This window comes from Gymnogyps californianus, chromosome 27 (genome assembly GCF_018139145.2).
Source record: "Gymnogyps californianus isolate 813 chromosome 27, ASM1813914v2, whole genome shotgun sequence".
NCBI classification, from domain to species: domain Eukaryota; kingdom Metazoa; phylum Chordata; class Aves; order Accipitriformes; family Cathartidae; genus Gymnogyps; species Gymnogyps californianus.
In genome coordinates, this window is record NC_059497.1 from 1,967,002 (window position 1) to 1,986,495 (window position 19,494).

General features: G+C 49.2%; 1 protein-coding gene across 1 annotated transcript in view; it reads left to right on the forward strand.

Annotated features, from left to right (window-relative positions):
- Positions 1 to 19,494, forward strand: part of PLXNA2 (plexin A2) — a 175,018-nt gene that overhangs the window by 68,414 nt on the left and 87,110 nt on the right. The window contains 1 exon segment of the mRNA XM_050911214.1: positions 5,087 to 5,221. Coding sequence (XP_050767171.1) covers positions 5,087 to 5,221 — 135 coding nt within the window.

A 19,494-nucleotide genomic window follows, 5' to 3' on the forward strand; every position in this document is an offset into this window, starting at 1 on the left:
GTGCAGGGAAAGCCAGTTCTTCAGGGCTGGGTTTCTTCTCCCGCAGATGGAGACATGGGGAGGGATGCTATCCAGTGGTTCAGGCTACGGACTGGCTGTATGATCCTCAGCAAAGCACTCGGCTTCCCTGGGGTTTATTAATGACCTGCAAATGGCTCCGACCTAGCTCCCTGAGCACCAAGAGTTAGCTGACATCAGCAATGCTCTGAGGGAGTCTAAGGGGTGCTTTACTCCAGAAGAATTTCATACAGGGTCTGAAGGCCTCTTAGAAACTTCTTGTATAGAGATTTGCAATTTCTATTCTGGATTCTCCCCTCCTAAAGATTGCCATGCTTTTTTCTCTCTGGCTGGCAGAGGCAGATGCCAGCATGGGTAACCCTGTAAAATGATACTGTGAGAAAGGGTGTTCGTGAGGGGGACGGCAAAAGTGGCAGGTCGTCACGTGCATCTCACCTCCTTTTTAGTGTGGTGTGAATGTAGAATAGCCCAGTTTAATTAAATTGGATTAGCAAAAGTAAAGCCTTTCTGCAAAGACTGCTTGGCGGAGGCACACCCAGAAAATCTGGACTGATATTTATTTATCTTGTCCTGTCTTGGGGAGGTTTTGCATTAGTGAGTCTCTTGCTTCTGGAAACTTCTTTTAGTACCGGGTCTAGGTAGGAAAGACCCCACAGAACCACAAACAGAAAGAGGTAGGGAAAGGTGATTTAAACTATACTGCACTCCAGCCTGATTCAGAAACCTGCTGCCAGTAACAGTCTTTCTGCTAAATTTCCAGCACTGAAGCAACAAATCCATCCTAGAGCTTTATGGGAAGCTTTAATGGAAAGTGCCTAAGAGCTGAGATGTGCAGACGTAAATGGCAGAAAAGTGGCAATTCTGCAAAGATGCACCTTGGCAGTGAAGGCTGCTCCTTGTTGTCTTTGGTTTCTATTTCAGGCAGTAGATGCAGTAACGCTCCAGTGCGCATTCCCAGAGCTGATACAGTTCTACTCGAAACGTCCATTTTACACGAATGAAATATTATTTGATAGTATTCACCCTGAAGGGCTAGAAATCCTAGCATGAAAGGAGCAGTCCTAAGGCGCCAGGGTTGACTGGGCTTTTCACTTTATCACCGTTACATACAAAGATAAGCACGTTCAGCCAGTGCCTTGCACCTCCTGACCGAGAGCATCATTTCAGGAGCTCATCCCGTGCCTCCACGGGCCATTTCGTGCAGAGTGGGGCAGCCAGCAGCGAGGTGCTTTGGGACCCATCTCCCATCAGGCGCCTGCGTGTGTGGGGAGAAGCTGCAGTTCTTGAGGAGTTAACGGGTGGCCTTGCATCTAGGATCCGGGATGGGGAGTCAGTCCCTTCGTGCAGGGACTTATTCAGCTGTTTTTTCTGGCACCGGGCATTTCATCATGAATCAGCCTCCTTGAAACACTCATAATGAAACCAGACAGGTAATTTAATCATGGAAAGTTCCTACAAAGAGATACAATGTCTTCTAATGGCAGCCTGCTGGGAGGAACTGGAAGGGAATCCAGATGTATCTGAGCTCTGGCATAGGCTAGGCAAAATACCTCAGAGAAACTTTAGTACAAAAGGTATGTTGGAGCTTCATGTCATATTAGATCCGTGAACGGCTCATACACGGGTGCTACACTGCAACATATACGTGACACAATATGGTATTTTGCTAATCTCTTAAGATAATGCAGAGCTTATGCCTGCAGTCTGTATTGTGGAGGCATTAGACACGTAAATCTGCACCGTGCCTTTGAAGGGCTGCAGTTCCCTGGACTGAGCAGCATTCTGCTCCGTCACATGGGGCGTTTCGCTGGCCCGGCGTCCTCTGAGCCAGGGATGATATTTGGATTTGCAGATTATGTCGTTTAGGCACTTTTCAAGCTATATTTGTAAACATCCATCAAGAGCGATCCAGGAAAGCACTGTATCTGTCCCAAATGACTTCTCCAATTCATGTCCAAGTGTGCGAGCCTGCTATCTGTCCTCCCAGTCTCTGCTGTCTCTCAGGTAGCTGAACACGTCTCTGATCCTGGACACCTCTGGTTTCCATTGCACCGACGTGCTTCTCCCTGTATGTGCCTGCTCCCTGTTTCACTGCGCTGCCACCCATTCTGACCTGTACCGCTTCCCTCCCTGTCTTTCTCCTACACCCTTCCTGTGCCCCATTGTTGTGTCGTGAGAGAAGAAAACCTGGTAGAGTTAGGAAGATGTAAAGAAACACGACCACCAGCAGCCCAGCCCCGTCCCGCTCCTCCCCTCTCCTGCGTCGCTGTGCCTGGAGCCCGGGCTCAGGGCTGAGCCCAGACTTGTAGGGTTGGTACCACACCGCTCTTCTAGTGATGGGTCAGTAGCTGCTTGGCACTGGAAGGGCACCTGTAAGTTAGGCAGAGGAATTATTTCTCTCTCCAAGAAGCTTCCTGCTGTGGAGATGATCCCTTTCTTCTTCCACGTTCACAGGAATCATCATTCTTCTCTGACATCATCGTTTGTTGTCATGGAAACCAAAGCTTCAGGAAGAGCAGCAGTGGAGCATCCTGGTGTCAGTGGGTGCATGTCGGGCACTGTGTCCTGGGCATGGGGCTGTGGGATACCCGCGTGGGTATAACACACACCACAGCGTGCGGGACAGGAGATCAGCGGGCTCTGCTCTCCTCTTGTCCTGTGGTCTCTGAGCAGCATGGAGCCATCAGCAGGGTCGGTGAGAGACCCCAGGCTGCTTCTCTTCCCTATGGGGGGAGGCAGGAGGGTGCAGGCAGCACCCAGCACCCTGTGCAGGGCTCTGGCTGTGTCCTAAGACACCCGTGCCAGGCACAGCTCCAAGCGCTTTTCCAGGCTGGAGGAGCCATCACATACGTGGTGCTGTCTCCAGCCCAAAGCCGCAATTCCCAGTTGGAATTGGCCTGCACGAGGCTTGTCCAGTGGTATCTCTCTTTATTAGCCCTGTCTGACCTCATTACTAGAAAGAAGCTCAATTTAACGAGCTGCTGGTGCCCCGAGGGAACTCTGAAAAACAGTTGTTTTTCACAAAGGCTGCTGATCCTTCATGTCCGGTGTTTCCATTCCCGTTTGGCCATTAATCAGGTGTTTGCATGGAAGCGGCTGTGTGTCCCTGACAGCCCAGTGTCCCTGCTATTTATTCCTCAGGTGATTTTGCAGCCTTGTCCCTCTCTCTGTGGTGCAGGCTGGTGCGGGAGACGGCAGTGGTGCATGCGTGGGCAGTGGCTCCGGAGGCAATGCGGGTTTCTCAGGTTTGCAACACCTAGCAAGGCACTGGCCTCATACTGGTCTCAACCTGCCTCTAGTTCTCAGTATTTCCTGAAGGCAGTGAAGTGTCCTAATTCGCACAGGTGCAACTGAAGAAGGATTTGACCTTCTGCCTTTTTTTGGATTTTCCTTTCTGAAAGTTCAGGGCTTTTGAGGCAGGCTTGGGCTGCCTGCTTAATCCTGCCAGAGTCTCCCCGCATCTGGCTATGGGTGTTAAACCAGACCACTCAGATTCACACCTGATGTTCTTTTATATCACTAAAACTGAGAAGGAAAGGAGAAAAGAGAGAAATCCAGAAAATAAATGTGTTTGTGTACCCAGCATGCTTTACATGGCAGGAGGCATCAGGGCTCTTTCCAAGAAGAGGATTTATTTGGAGGAGGGTGCAGGGGAGCATCTCTCCTCTATGAGTGTGAAGATATCCTTGTATTTCCAGCTGGGGTGGCACATTTCTCAGATAAATCTTAAGATGCTTAACAACCTGCTCTCTTACCTCCTGGGGACATGAACCAGAAAAAATAGACGTCCCTCTCTGCTGCTCCATCCTGCCTCTTCTGAAGGCTTAGACTTGTCCAAAGCCGGTTCTTCGTGCCTCTTCCTCCGTACCGCAGCCAGGCAGGGAGTAATCGAGCAGCAAAACGGGATGCAGCAAGACAGCTCGGCATGAGGCTGCAGCAGATGGCATCTTTGTGATAAGAGGTTTTTCCAGGGACGGGCGGTCCCCCGTGCATCCCTCGCCTCGCAGGGCAGCGTGCACGTGCTGCACAACACCCCGCGCGCAGAGCGCGTTCCTGGCCCCCGCCTAACAGCATCGCTGTCGCTGTGAGCCACGGGGCCGGCAGCGGCTCCACCGAGCCCTTGGCTCGCCTGGCTGCTCTCATCTCCCTGCCTGACGGCTGCCAGTGTTTTCAGCTATGTAGACACCATGTTGCAATCAAATGGCTATCCAAATATGCAAATCCTGGTAGGAAAGATAATGTAAATTGTTTGTTTATCCTCCTCCCTTCCCCTTGCACAGCCCCCAAGGCCATAAATTATTAACTTCTGGAAGAGATGGCATATCCTCAACAGCAGCCGCTCCTGGCAGGGATGGGATTTGTCACAGGTTGGGCAGGTTTTCCTGCAGGAACAGGGAGTTGTCTTTTGGTGAGGCAGATGGATACTGGGAGCCTGTCAAACTGAACGGGCCATGTGGCTGCCATGTTAGTTCTCTGCTCGCTCAGCGGTACGGGCTGGACTGGTTTCGCTTTGCTGAATCCTGTAAATTTGAAAGTAATGGGATGGCAGCAGCGTCTCCAAATTTTTAGGCAGAGATGGTATTGTCGGAGGCTTCTGTGGCAGCAAGAGGTGATGGAGATGGTCTGAGTCTCATTCTTTATGCGTCTGGAGAAGAAAAAAATCTCGGCTGTATCTTGGCCTTGTTGTGCTGCCTGTGGAGTCTTGTGGTCTTCCTTCAGGCTTATTTTAGAGAGAATCTAAAAAGTTTACAATCTTTGTCACTCTTGAATGCCCGCGGTCAGTCACAGCACACTGACAGTCTGTGTGCTCCCCTTGCAACAGCAAAACTTTCTCATTATTTCTCATGGATTGGGGAAATCGCATCAACTTCAGTGGAGAAGGAGCCTTTGCTTTAACTCCTGCGCCCGCCTGTTGCTTGCTAGCTCTGTGCTCTGTCTCCAGATTGCGAGCTGAGGTTTTGAATTAGACTCCTTTTCCTACCTCATCCTCCCCCCCCACCCCCACCCCCAATAAAATCGGAATTTGGCGGCTATGAAATCACCTGTAATCTGTTTGTGCTTCTTCCAGATCCGAGCAGATGGTCCTCCCCATGGTGGAATTCAGTATGAAATGGTGACAGTTTTCAAGGATGGGAGCCCAGTCCTTCGAGACATGGCCTTCTCCATCGATCAGAAGTATCTATACGTCATGTCGGAGCGACAGGTAAGGCGTCTGTTTCCATACCTCCGTGGCTGTGGCTTCCTTCCATAAGGAGTGTGTTGTTGGAGCACACGGAGCTGAGGTTGTGTGTTGAGCCCCATGGTGCCGGGATCGGTACAGGTAGATGGAACTCCAGCAGAAGCTCAGTTTTATCTGCTGCCGACCAGAGATTGTCATCAGTGCACAGGGGAGAATGTTGTGCCCACTTATTCTTGTCTGCAGGTGCTGGAAGCTGAGCTGAGCTGCCGCGGAGGAAATGTGGTTTGGGGCTCTGAACCATCCCTGCCTAGGTAACAAGATCCTGAGCCGCAAGCATTCCAGATTCACTCCCTGCAGCGAGGCTGGCAGGCTGTGGTTTTGCATAGCTTTGTCTGAGCATCCTTTATGATGGCTTTGTTTATTTATTTATTTACCGGTATATTTTAAGTGGTTGCAAGTGAGTGATGCTAGTGCACAGAGGCGGGACCAAGCATGGTGTGGGTATGTGCTCTGCAAGCAACATTAACAGCGAGTCGGCACTGTGCCGTCCATTGCCGTGCCAGTTCTGCTGCCACCCTGGAGGTGGTGCCCATCCCGGACCAAAAAAGCACAACCAAAATGATTATGATGGGAATTTATGGCCGACGGTCCACGGGAGTCTGTTGCTTAGGCGAGCCAGCACAATGTAAATAATCTGGGACCTTCTATTCTTCTCTGAGACAAGAAAACACACGCAGTCCCTACCATTAAGGCAGACTTCTGGGTTCACCGACTCTGTTGACCATTTTATTGGCTATTACTTACGACTGTGTAATTCAGATTACTAGAGCTGATGCCTTGTGGGTGGTGGAGACAGGAGAAGGGTTGCATCTGAAGAGGTCTGGATGCTATTAAATTGTTCTATGTTGGGTTAACCCTCTGGTCACTGACAGCTTTCCATGACTGCTGGTAAACAAAACTTTGTCCTCCCTCCCACCTGCTCCAAGAGAGATGCTACGTAGAGGTATCAATGTGAAGTGCTCGAAGATCTACTGATGGAAGTAGAAAGGGAGCAGCTATCGTAACAGCTCGCCTTGCACTAGGGAGCTTACAGCTCCTCCCAAAGCCAGCAAAAGTGTTTTGCTAACCTGTAGCAAAACAAAAAAATTGGCAAATGCTTAGCTTGGTTATGAAGTTATTTAAAGCCAGGGAATAAATAGTTTAGAAGAGTGCAAAGTCTTCTCCCTGCTAAAAGACTTAACTGAATAAATCCCTGTGGTTAAAGAAGGCATTATATGCTTGTTATAGCAACTCAGTGATAGAAACTGCCATGAACAGCCACAAATTTGGGATCCCATTCCAGCTTGGACTTGGATTAGATGGTAATAATGAGGATCTACGCAAACTTTGAAATTGAATTATTTTATTAAATTAACGTTGTGGTCATTTTCTCTAGGAGCCACGTGCTCCTTGTGCTCGTGCCAGGGAGGAAACGATCCAACATGTATCTCAAACAGTTGAGGAACTGTTTTCCTTAGGAAGAAAATCCAGTGGGAATGCCTCCAACTCATCTTTTATGAGGCGAGAGCGTCTTAATATTCATCAAAGTGCTAATTTGCTTAATTGTGAAACAAAAAGATGTGAAGAGACTTAGCAAATAATAGAATATTCCTGGAATGTTAATTCCATTTCCAGCCATGGTTCTGGCAAAGCACTTGCCTTGGGGGGGACTCCAGGAGCGGGAGGACGCCGTCCCTCATTCCTTGCAGGACTCACTGTCGGATTTGCCTTTTGCCCTTGTAGAGATGCGTGCTTTGGGTCCAGAAGTCCCAGCGTGCCGTTACGTATGGATTTCGTCAGCTCGTGTGACCCCACTGCCCTAATCCTGGCAATGCGATAGTTCAGCAAAGTGGAGGGGAGAATATATTTTTTCCTGAGTGCTATATAAAGGAGCCTGATGATTGAAAAGGGGTCAGTACCAAGAGAAGGAGAAAGGTCCACCAGCTTCAGAGGGCTGAGGCTGTAAATGGTGGGAAGTGCCCTCAGAAGTACTGAGAATATACAGTAAAAATGTATTCTGAAGTCTTGAAATCTGGAACAAAATGAAATTCTGCCACAGTAAAATGACACAGAGAGCAGCTGTTCTGAACGTTGATCTGCTGCATGTTAACGTACTGGGGGAGGATTGTCCACAGCCTGTGATTTTAAATATCTGCTGAGAAAGAAACAGGATACACGCCTATGTCAAAACACATCTTTCAAAAAATGGGGTTTTTTTGTGGAATTCAGAATAAGAAATGCGTGCTCCCCAATACTGATCGGTAGCAGGTCTTGAGCTCTTGCGGCTGTGGTGTTAGGTACAGACCAGCGATGAGACGCGATGCTCTGTGTTGGACAGTGATTATGCTGAATAAACCGAGATGTGTGGATGCTTCCCAACAAACAGTAGATGTAACATTTTGGTATGAAGCCCATCTTCCTTCTGTGCTAGCAGCAGCTAGGATCAGCTTTATGCTGAAATGCATTAGGGAAAGTAGTCGCTTCATACTAAAATCTGGAGTTGTGGTTGTAGGCACAGTCCTTCCCCACTCCCCCTGGCTCCTGTCCCAGCCCTGTCTGTGCCTCGCTCCAATTTATCCGCAGTCCTTTTGAGCTCTCCATGAGCCTTTCATGTTTCATTGCCAACTTCTTCCAAAACAGAATATTTGACATTTGATTTCACTCCCACAAAGCACAGAAGCAACAGTTGCACAGCCCAGTCCGGGGGAGAGAAGGATAAAGAAACTTTGCTTCCAGCCACTTATTCTGAGTTCTTTAACCACATGATTTAAGAGTGCTTATTAGGAGCTTTTTCAGGCTCTCTTCCCCCTGCACCTGGTTTCAAATAGCTCTCATGGCAGAAGAGAAACGGTTCTGACCCTGACGGTTTAAAGCAGAAATTCATTTCTCAGCATTGCTCTAGCAAGCAAACACCGTTTCTGCGCACAAGCTGAGCGAGGCTTGGATAGCGCTAGGTGCTGCTAAGATGGAGACGTGTTGCATTAGCGGGGCAATATGGGGTGCCAGGATGGGAACAGCAGCGGGACTGCCAGGCACTGACAGAGTTACGCCATGCCCTCCGACCGAAATAGCAGTGGGTGCTGCGGGTGGTCGGCGTTGGGAGGGACCGGCACGGCTGTGGCGAGAGGACTTGCACCATGGCTCTCCTCAGCCAGTGCCCAGCGTGAGCTGCCTCTTGTTTTTCACAGGCAGACAGATTCAATTAACAGTTCCTATCAGGAAAAAAACCCACAAAATAAAACGTTGAAGTGGAATCGGTAGCGTTGCTGTCGTGACGGGCTCGTCGGCTGCTTCGCTGACCTCTGCTGAGATGGTGAGACGTGAGGGTGCACCCAGGGCTGGGAGCCCCCAGCGATCGAGCAGCAGTGAGGGGTTAATGGCAATGCAGGGCAAACCCAGTGACAAATGTTGTGGGGCCACCAAGAGCCCCCAGATTAAAAATCTGCCTATTTTAATGGTGAGTCTGTCATGGAGCCCACAGCAACCACCCTGCATGTGCAGAAAATCTTCTCCGATTTCTTGCTTTCAGAGGGAGAGACTGAGGCTTACAGGAAAAGTGCTGGTTATATTGAGAAAAAGTGGCTTTATAATTCAGTCCTGAAGCATTAATTGTCTGTGCGTCAGGGAGACGGTAGGTTTTTTTAAGGTATGAAAGCTCAGTGCATTTCAATTAAATAAGCCCTGTAGGACGAGAGCAATTTTATGACTCCAAGGCTGCAACCCCTTTTTACTCGCTGTTATCTGCTCTCTGTGCAAGTTCAAACTGTTGCAGCACTGGTTTCACAGGCAGCAGGTTTGACTTGGCTCCCACGTACACCTTCAGCAATCGCACGCTAACCCTGTGAGAAATGGTGGGCATACTTCAGCATGGAGATTATATAAGCATCAGCAGAATTGGGGCCAAAGATTTTTGCAGCTCTTGATAGAAGAACAAATTTTGTTATTTCTAATCTGGGAGCGAGCGGAGGCTCAATCAAACGCATGGCAGGCACCAGGGCAGGGATTGCCGTCTCCAAAAGATTTCACCACCTAATCAAGGGCTATAAACACGAAATTTAAAACAGCGTGATCAAAATACTTGCAAGGCTTGTTGGAAGGAATATCCCTGCGCTAGTGAAGAGAAACGTGGCCCAACAGGTCTCTTCCCTTCCCAAGTGCAGAGCTGTAAGCCCTGACTGCAGGGACTTCTCGCAGCTACAGGCTGTGGGTGCAGGGTGCAGCAATGGGTGCAGAGGAGCCAGACCGCAGAGCTGGCACTCCCCCTCCTCTCATTGCCTCTTCCCCACCTGCAGCCACACCGTACTAAGACGTATTTTTCCTTCTTTATTTTCCAACACTTTTTTCAGCTAATGATCATTACTTGTTTGTGCTAATCACGTAAAATACTTTGATGAAGTGCCGAGGTCACGCGATGTGGGTCTGCTCCCTGATGGGTGAAGCCGCAACTTCCTAATGAGATACCTGGCCAGGACACTGTAAATGCAAAATTCATCTTTCATAAGCATCCTCCAAAATCCCTGCACATTTCATTGCCTCAGAAACGCTGCTGCTCTCAGCTCATCCATAGTTACTTTGGTGGTTAATTCTGCCACAGGGGGATGATTTCATTCTGTTTTTATACAGTATGTAACAGAGCAGCATCCTGCTCTGTGACTGGGAACCTCACCATTCCTGTCGTAGAAATAATAACACATAATCACCCAGTGAAATGCAGATAACATCAATTAGCACAGCAGAGCTCAGAGGGCCATGGACCTCTGTAGCCTGAGACGTACTGAGGAATCCTGTGCTCCTCTACCGAGTACCAAATGCTCCGTGGTCGGCGTGCCTGTGTGCGTGGTGCTGAGCCGTGCACGATGCTGAGCCCCTCCGTGCCCACTGCAGGGTAACCTTGCCGTAGGGGGGGGCCAGGAGGGTTTAGAGGGTGCAAGCTGACTTTTTGTTGTTTTTAAGCGAGCACTCCCTAGAGCACCTGAGCGATTTCTCGTGGCTGATGTGACATTTTTATACCCGGTTGATGTAGTTCAGAGACCCTTATGCAGAGTGTTATGAGCAGAGCTGCGCTCCCGCCCGTTGCTTGGTGGGAGGCAGCGAAGATTAATGCCGGCCCCTAAAGATTCCCCTCACGCCGTGGCGAGAAGGGCACAGCAGCGGGGAGGGCAGAGCCGGTGCCTGCCGCTGTAAGCGATGGCCCCCGGGCACTGGGAGGGGGCCAGCGCTCGCTGCCGGGGTTGCGCTGGGGAGGCTGAAGGTTATTTGGATGGAAGAGGTGGAAGGGGCCGTTTTATGTGCCTGCAGCCGCTTTATCCCAGCCTTGTCTCTCAGCCAGTGAGGAGCAGTGCTCTAGACATCATTACTGTGTGTGCATCAGCATACTGGTGACCAGCATGACCAGTATTGACCTGGCTATGAGCATCTTGCAAGTGTGTGCTCCTGGCCCCTCGCTCCGCGGAGGGCAGAGGGAGCAGGCAGCGCTGCCGGAGCTCGCTCAGACCTGTTGCTTTTCCACCGAGCAAATTTCCCCCCTCCTTCTTCAATATACATCATTGTGGCTTTAGGTAAAGAAACTGTCTTTTAGTCTGCTCTGTTAGCTGTGAAATATTTGCTTTGCAAATGCCCCTGTGTCAGGAGCTGCAGATCTGTGGGAGTCTCTGAGGATAATTTGTTGCATGGCTCCCTGTCCCATAACCCCGAGATGTTTAAGTCCTGTGAAAACTGCTTTGCTTTGGACTGAGCTTTCTGGATGCTGATTGAGAGGGAGGCAGGCAGGGGCTGCCCGGATGATTTAGAAGAGGTTGGAATTGGAGTGAGGGCTGAGAAAAACAAGGAAGTCCATCAATTCTGGAGTAGCGAGGCTGTAAATACTGATGGTGTCCTGAAAAGAACTGAGAAAACACAATAAAAAATGCAAGAGATGTGGATAAAAGGGTCTGGAGTCATCAAGAGGGGAAAAAATGAACTGATTAAATTTTTAACTACATTATCTGCTAGTTGAACAGCCAGTTAGCTGGACGTAATCTTAGCAAAGTTTGAACCACTGGGACAGGGAAAATGGCTCAGCTGAATCCCACCAGAGGTGTCCAAAATCCTGCCTCCCATGAACTACTCCACCCGGTCATCCTGCGCCAGATAATTGCGGGTGCAGCAGGACTCGTCGGCCCCGTGCACGGCTTGCCTGGCGGGGGCTTGCTGCGACCCTCGGTGTCACCAGCCTGGCTGGGACCTCCTGCTGCTCCAGCACGTCGCGGTGCAGAAACACACTTGCCCAACGTGTGTTCCTCCACCACCGCTGCCAGAAAGGCATGAAATAGCCGTAAGCTGGGGCAAAGAAGGAGTAGAGTAGGGGGACGAAAGAGGGAGCGCAGGATGGGGAGAGAATCCCCCCGCAGCAGTGCGGTCCTTGCTGCAGCGGAGCTGCTGTCCTCAAGGAAGGGCTGTGCTCCACGGGGAGGATTGCACCAGCTCTGTGCCATCCTCTTCCACCACCGCCTGCTCATGCCACACTCTCCTAAAATTCATGAGTTGATGCAGGTTTTTTCCACTTTCCTCCCTGTAGTCAATTAGGAATAATTAAGAAATTCAGCTAAAAACTTGTCTGAGATCATTAACAATATCTACCTGACAAGAAGGATGTGTTAATTAACATCAATTGACCAAAAAACCCCCCAGCCCGGCCAGGTGGGACAGCATGCTGTCTCATTTTCCTGCCCTGCTGGCAGGCCATTTGTCACACGCGCAGAGCTTCGGCCACGGCGGGGCTGATGTGTCGGTGTCCAGGCTGGTTCCAGTATGTTCCTCCAGCCCCGCAGCCTGCTGAGATTTATGTACAAACACAAAACGTTCAAGCATTCGAGGGTATGGAGTTAAATGCAGAAGTCTTTGAGGTAACGAATGCTTGAAAAGTAAACTTTCCTGGAAGAAGTGGTAAAAAATGCCTCAATGTAAAAATTCAGTATCGGGGTCAGTGGGTTTGTTTTTTCTAAATGAGTTTTATTTTAGACATTGCTCATATGGTTGGTTGTTTCAAGTGCTTGCTAGGTTTGCTTTCAGGGTTTGTTTTGCTTTCTTTTTTCTTTGTATTAGTCTATTTTTTCCCCTGCCAGTCACAGCCACAGGGTTCCCATGTGTTTGGTTTGGCATTTGCTTCCCTTTCCAATTCCTCCTCTTCCACAGACCTATTGTTTAATTTTCAGGCAAGCAACCGCAGTCCTGAAATATTTCCAGAATTTCCCTTACGTGCACGTACACACACACACAACTCCTCCTTCTCAGCACACCAGTGCATCGGGTGTTTGTAAGGGGACAGTTGGCATCCTCAATAGCTGCGGGAAGGTCTAACATCCCTCCAGATTTGATGCCACCACCTCTACTCCATCTTGAAAGCAAGCTGAGGTTTCTGATGCATCTCTGTGGATGATGCTAATGTTCATGGCTGAGTTTGAGCAATGCAGGGAATGCTGCAGAGCTGTGGGTTTGCTGCAGGATTTGCATGTTTGGACGCACAGACAGACACAGGTCTCCTGTCCTTTACAGGAGCAATGAGAGACGGAGAGAACTGTCTTCCCAAGAGAGAAAATTACTTCAAGGAGAAATCTGAAATTTCACACTCAGTGCTCAGCTATGAAATTTAAAAGCAAGCCTCAGATTCCTCTTTCTCTCTACCAGAGCTTTTAAAACTTTTTTTCTTCCCCCCTTCCTACGCTGCTGTAATAGTTTGTCTTCTCAGCAAATGAGTTTGGCGGCTATTCAGCCAGTGAGGAGGGGAATTGTTCACACCGGGCACTAGCAAAAAAGAAGCATAACTCACAATATGGCGAGGAGAGCTCTGAAATTGCACAAATTATTCTATTTTATACTTTAATTAGTTTGAATTAGCAGTGGGAATAGATGCATAAAATAATCCAGTGAAGGGTGAAATGGAAAAAGGGATACAGTATAGAGTATCACTTTATTATTATGAAGTTTGCAGGAAGTGAGCACAGACGATGTGCAGGCACTTGCCCCGCTGAATCTTTTCCCTATGAGCTCAGACCTGAGGACTCTGTAAGGAAGGATGGCAAGTTGTCTCATGCAGCACTGCCCTTGGACACAGGCTCTGCATGTGCCCCCTCGAAGCCTGGAAGGCTCAGGACAATGTGGCACCTTTTCTGGTGGCTGTGAGTGGGATGGGGAGCAGCCGAGAGCCCGCTCCAGCAGTCTTCTCTCCAGGCTTGGCTCCTGGCTCTTCCTTGAACCTCAGTATCAGCATCAGACTGAATTCTGTGGCTCAAAGGGGCAGAAGGATTTACAAGACTTCAGATCCTCCCCGAGTCTTAACCTCTGAGCAGCCTTTGCCATTTTCTGTTTTTCCCCTCAAGGTTCTGAAAAGTTCTGCAAAATCAGATGGACTGGGTTTTGGCTTTCAGTGGGGTTCTTTTGTTTGTTTCATTTCAGATCAGTTGAGGGAACTACAGCTACAAACACAGATTCCTGTGATGATTTTGAAATGAGCAGGACTAAAAAATGCAGTCTAAGTCCCAGCCCAAACCTCTGCATGCACTCAGCCAGTACGACCCTTAGGCCAGTCCCACTGGCAGAGCTTTAATGCAAACAAGTATTCAGCTTTAAAACCAAATTCCCACCAAACGATTTGAAAAGTTCAGAAATGTTCAGGAAAAAGTTCCTGCAGATTCCAGATAGGTTGAAAATGATGGATGTGCCCCAGGGGAACTGGCTGTAACGGTGTTGCAAGCTGGGACTAAATATAAAAGTTAAGGCTGGTTGCAAAGCAGAAAAATAACAGTTTGTGGGGTTTGCTCTTGTTTTCCCTCCTCCTTCCCTGGCAAAATATTTCCCCTGTTAAAACTTTGCTGTAGCAAAAATGTTGAGATTTTCTAAGAGCGTGCCAGACCGTGGGTATGGAGGAAGGTACAGGGGTTTCCCTGGGAAGCCTGGGACATTTCTGGAGAGCAGGCAAGTTCAGCATCCCAAATGAAAATCCCGAGCACCAAACCGGGCACAGCTCCCGGCCAGAGCTGTCTAAGCAAGAAACTCCTCCAGCCCCGAAGGTCCCTCCAGCCCTGTCCCTGCGCCGTCCTCGGGAGCCGCTTGATAACTCTGGCATTTCTGGCTGATGCTAGTGAGGAAAAGGAGCTTTATTAGTAATCTTGTATTTATTTTAGCAGGGCGCAGGAATGCACCCGGCAGACTAAACGCTCTGGCCTCCCCTCTGTGCTGGGGGGCTGGGGGGGCTGCATGCCAGCCCCAAGCCGTGCCCGGGGCTGTGCTTGGGACTTGCCCCTGCCAAGTTTGCTGGGGGCCAGGCCGAGAGGAGCACAGCGTTCGTCAGAGCTGGAGAGGGCTGCGCGAGGGGAAATAACAGTGAGGTCCTGAAGGTTTCTGTGTGGGTGTAAAAGAAATCATTTTTATTGTAATCAAGCTTAGAAAGCGCTCCTTGCACGGGGAGATTGTTGTTTTCCCTCTTTCTTTTTCCTCTGTGCTTACCTGCCTGTTCGGTTATCACAGCTGCCTAATTTTCACTGGCTTCTTTGCAGCGAACACCACCAGCCTGTGAACGTTTTCCTATCTGCTAACAGATTTATCCTCCCCAAAGCCCTAAGAGATGGAGCAGCAATATCATTTTTTAGATGAGGAATTGAAGCATAGAGATGCTACGTGACCTATCGTGAGTCACACAGGAAATCTATGGTAGAGGAAGAGATTGAACTGAAACCTCCCAAATCCTTAGTCCCATAACAAAGGACCATTCTGCATTTCATCACTGTTCAGTTTGGTGCTCTGTAGTCACAGTGAGGTGAATATAGGAAGAGAAGGCACTGGTCATCGTTTGCAGTGACAAATAGTTTACAAAGTCTTCATCAATGTGAGCATCACCTTCCCAGCTGCAGTTAGTCACACGGACTCCTAGAAATGTACCTTTAAAAAACCTAAATCTTCATAAACAGGTGATTTCAGTCCACAAAGCCACTTTGAAAGCATTTAACCTTCATCAGTAAATCCCCAAGTGCCTGTCACAAAGGGGGATGCTCCTTGAAGGTGATGCCAGCGCGGTGGAGGCCGCGGTGCTGCGCAGCTGGCCGGGTCCTTGGGAGCTTGGGCAGCGTGTTCCCATCCCGGCAAAGCAGCTGGAAGTGGCCATAGCCGGCGGCGTGTTTCCAGGCTTGACTGAGCAATAGGATGATCGGTTATGGCAGCCCTCGAGTTTCAAATGAGATTTCGTGTGCATTGGTGCTGCCAGGCTATACCTGTGAATATTAAAAGAGTCTGCGTTTTTCTTCTTCCCAGACTGGGAACTTTTTCTTTTTCCTCCAAACCTCCTTGAACTCTGGCAGGGCCAAACTGCTGGTTTTGATGGCAAAAACCAAAGCTCAAGTGGGATTTCGCCGTTTCTGTCTTGAAATGCCTATGTTATATAGAGCATCTCTGTAGCTCTGTCCTTCCCAAGTACATCCAGAACAGCATCACTGATTTCAGCTGCTCCTTGTCCGTGCAGGCAAAGCAGGGCAGAGTATTTTGTGCTTAAAACTAACCTGAGCAGGGGCTCAACCAGTAGATTTCTGCTGTGTTTGCAGAGGGCTGAACAGAGAGGCAGGGCCACTCTCTGCAATCCAGTCTTCCTACCATGACTTCCTCTCATGACTTCTTTGTTAGTCAAAAATTGGAGGTGTTGGGGTTTTTTTTAATCTAAGAGGTGGCAGGAAAAGATTATGCTTCAGATGATTGTTATCCTTCCAGTCTGCCGACTGCAGCCCAGAGGGCTGCTCAGTTGCAGAGGAATTGGCACAGGCGTTTGCTGGAAGCTAGCATGTAAATACTGCTTTACCCGGCCTTCAGATGGAGCAAAATATTGTTTCAAATGTGTATTACTGAAGTCAGGGCAGCCATGGATGTCGCAGTGGAGGAGGAGGAAGGTTTTAAGGCAGTAAAGGAAGTCCAACACGCTTGTGTAACACCAGGTGTGGTTGGTTATAGGAGTATTTTAAGTGATGAGCACTATTCTGAAGTTGTGCCACCAAAAACAATGACACATTGCCTCCTTCCCTCTCTGGCTCCACTTCAGAGTGTGTCTCTCCAGTTTCTCTTGCAACACATATTTATCTGCTCTGTGCCCTTATGGCTGTTTAATTAGTATTCATGTTTCCTTTCAAATAGAAATTGAGTTGAGTGCTCAGAGAGCTGGAGCGACTTGCATTGCGAGCGCATCACGTGGGCGGGATGGTGCCTGCTGCTCTCCCGCACGTGGTATTGAAAGACCTGGAGGAGACCAAATTAGGTTGTCAAGACATCAGAGATGCTTTCAAATAATTGAATTAAAGGACCCATTTGGAAACCCATACCAGCAGTGGAGAAATAAGAAGATTTGAGTAGTGTAGGGGCCCAGAAACAAGGCCCAAGCTGAGATGGATGCAAGTGCTGGTGGGCTCCATGCTGCCTCAGCCTGGGCTCACCATGACCCAGAAGACTGTCGGAGGCAGGGACGTGCCTTTTGCTCCGTTAGTGATGTGTTTAATGATCCTGCTCAGTGCTGGGGACTCCAGAGCGCTACCGTGATAGAAATCAAAATCAAAATGGCCAAAGTCAACTGACATTTAAGGTAGAATTTGGTAAAGGCTTGCTGCCTGCCTGGCTGCCAGCTTCTTCTCTTGCTGGTTGTCCGGGCAAAGGCTGTGTAACGGAGTCAGCCCCTGGTAGACCCAGCCACACTGGACACGCACTACACACGTGAGCGTCTCCCGTCTAATCTGCTGTAATAAGGAAGGTATTTAGCACTACGGTTCATGAATGATATTTTCATTGTCTCCTAACAAGCCGCAGTTGTTGCAGGCTTTCTCCCATCCCTTTAAGAAGTGACTCACAGGCAGGCAACTGTCAGTGTCTTGGGTGCTATTAATATCTCCATAAGAACATGATGATAAGTTTTTTTGGGTTTTTTTTGATTTTTTTTTTTTTCAGGGGGAGGAATCAGAGGGGAGGATGGGTGTTAAAAAATAACTCCTCCTTGTGTGGCTGGGCCTTTGTGTGAGCGAGCCGACAGTCCTGCCCACAAAAAGAATTTGCTTAAAATCCTTCCATCCAAAAAGAGCTGACCACACTAGAATAGCATTATTGGAGAAAGTGCGCCAGAAACAGCATTCCTGTGACTGCAGAGAGGAGCGTGCAAGCTCCAGTTATTAGTCAAAGACAGGCTGGATTCTTCCATTTTAGGTCTTCGCTTTCAGTGCGCGTGGTCCAGGCTGGTGGCCTGGGACCCAGCTCAGGCCCTATCGTCTCGTCCGAACAGGATGCTGGAGGAAGCATTGAACTTGTGGGAGAAGCATCCCCGTCAGGCAGCAGCGTGGTATCGGGGGGTCTGGGTTTAGGCTTTGTATAGGTGTGGGTTTTCTCCAGCAGAGGATGCGCCATTCCAGAAAAACTGCATCCCATCCAACGAAGGACCTTGATCCATCAAAGTGCGTAAGGGGATGGCTGGCTTAGGGCTCTCCTTGTCCTTACAGGGGTGCAGTGGGGCTTGGGACCACAGTTCCACCTGCCACCACCCCACACGCAGAGGGAGCCCCCTGAAATAGCCCCCGTTCCCCTTCTGTGATGTCCGCAGGGATGGGGGACTGCAGCACTGTACGGGAGCAGTGCTGCTCGCCCCAGGTGGGCTCCCGGCCGGTGGAAGGAGAGGTGAGAATGTCATTTAGATCCTAGCTGGCAATTTCCTATCCTTTCCTAATGGACTGAATGTGGTCTCCATAACTATAAATTTTCCTGGCTTGGGTCAGTCGAAATTGGAGACTTAGTGCAATAGAAGGGCAGGTTTTTATTTTATTTTTGCGCTCTGTGTAATCACATTGATGGCAGCAGTGTAACAGTCTTGAATTATGGGTGACCAGAGAAAAAGAAGGTATCTCCTTAGCTCCCTGTTGTTATTGTCTTTGGGTGCAGAGCAAAATGTGTAGGCTCCAGGCTAGATTGTGTAAATCTCGTTAGAAAGCCATTCCCAGCTAATGAAACCCTGGGAGAGAGGGATTTGGCTTCCTAGCCTTCAGCCTTATAGCAAAGGCTGGAATAAATCCATCTTCAGTTATGCGTAGGCTGTTCTCCCCTCTCCCCCATTGCGAGTGTGTATTTATTGGTGGAGTCGAGATATCATCGCCGTTGTTTGAGATCAGCCGCAGGTCAGCAATTTGTTGCATCTGCACCTGAATGATTTCAAGTGACAATTATCTTCTCTTAAAAAAAAAAAAAAATAAAAACTGGTGTGCAAAGAAATCTCACCTGGTCTTTAATCCTTCTATGGAAATGGTGAACAGACATGTAAATAATTATACCTCCCCCACTGCGAGCCCGCTCTGCAGCTTGCTTGGCAGTATGTATTAATTCAAGGGGCCAGAGCTGTTAAGGAAAGCTGTTGAAACGAAGTATCTGAGATAAATGCATCTCATCTTTCCCTGTTTGTGTAGGCTGAGAATGTGCCTGCCAGAGCCATAGATCCCACTCGGGGTCATGTTTGTTTGGCTGTGACTCTGTTGCTCTAAGCATGGGTTTACCAGCTCCTACTGTGTGAAATACGATTGTCTTTGTCCTCCTTTGCTTGATGGCCATTATGGTGTTTGCTGAAGTTTTGAGCGCATCTGCTGTATTATTAGTCTTATTAACGTAAAGACGTGGCAGACACCTCGTGACGCAGACTCTGGCTTTCAGCTCCAGGATGCGTGCCTGGACGTGTTCCTCCTCTGCAGGTTACGGGGGCGATTTGGAGACCCCGACATCCAGGGCCCGCTGCCACCCGCATACCTGCAGAGATCTCTAATCCCTCGAGTTCGAGCCCATCCTTGTACCGTGCCTTCTCTTCCCGGCGCAGCATCTCGCTGCAGGCACTGAAGCAGGAATGTTTATTGCTCTGTTCTCTGCTTTTTCTTGTTCCATCTATTTTTTCTCACCCGCCTTGCCTAATGAATACAGACACAGGGTAGCTTTTTCCCCTCCACGTCTAACTGGTCTAGACCTCGCTCAGGGTTTGCTGTACGTCCTCCAAGTGTCTGTCAGCTTCTGCTGCTGAGAGCAAAGCTCTGGCCAAGCCTGCAGGGCTGGGGGACGGTGCCCAGCGATGGGGACATCCCGGCGCAGACGGGGCAGGCACCTCGGGCGTTTGGGCAGCACAAAGGGAATTGCTGTAGGACTCCCTTGCTGTGGGCAGGCACAGGGACTGCCAAACGAGTCAGAGGAGCGTTTCAGGCCATGAGTGTTTGGTAAATATGTGCTTGCTTTAA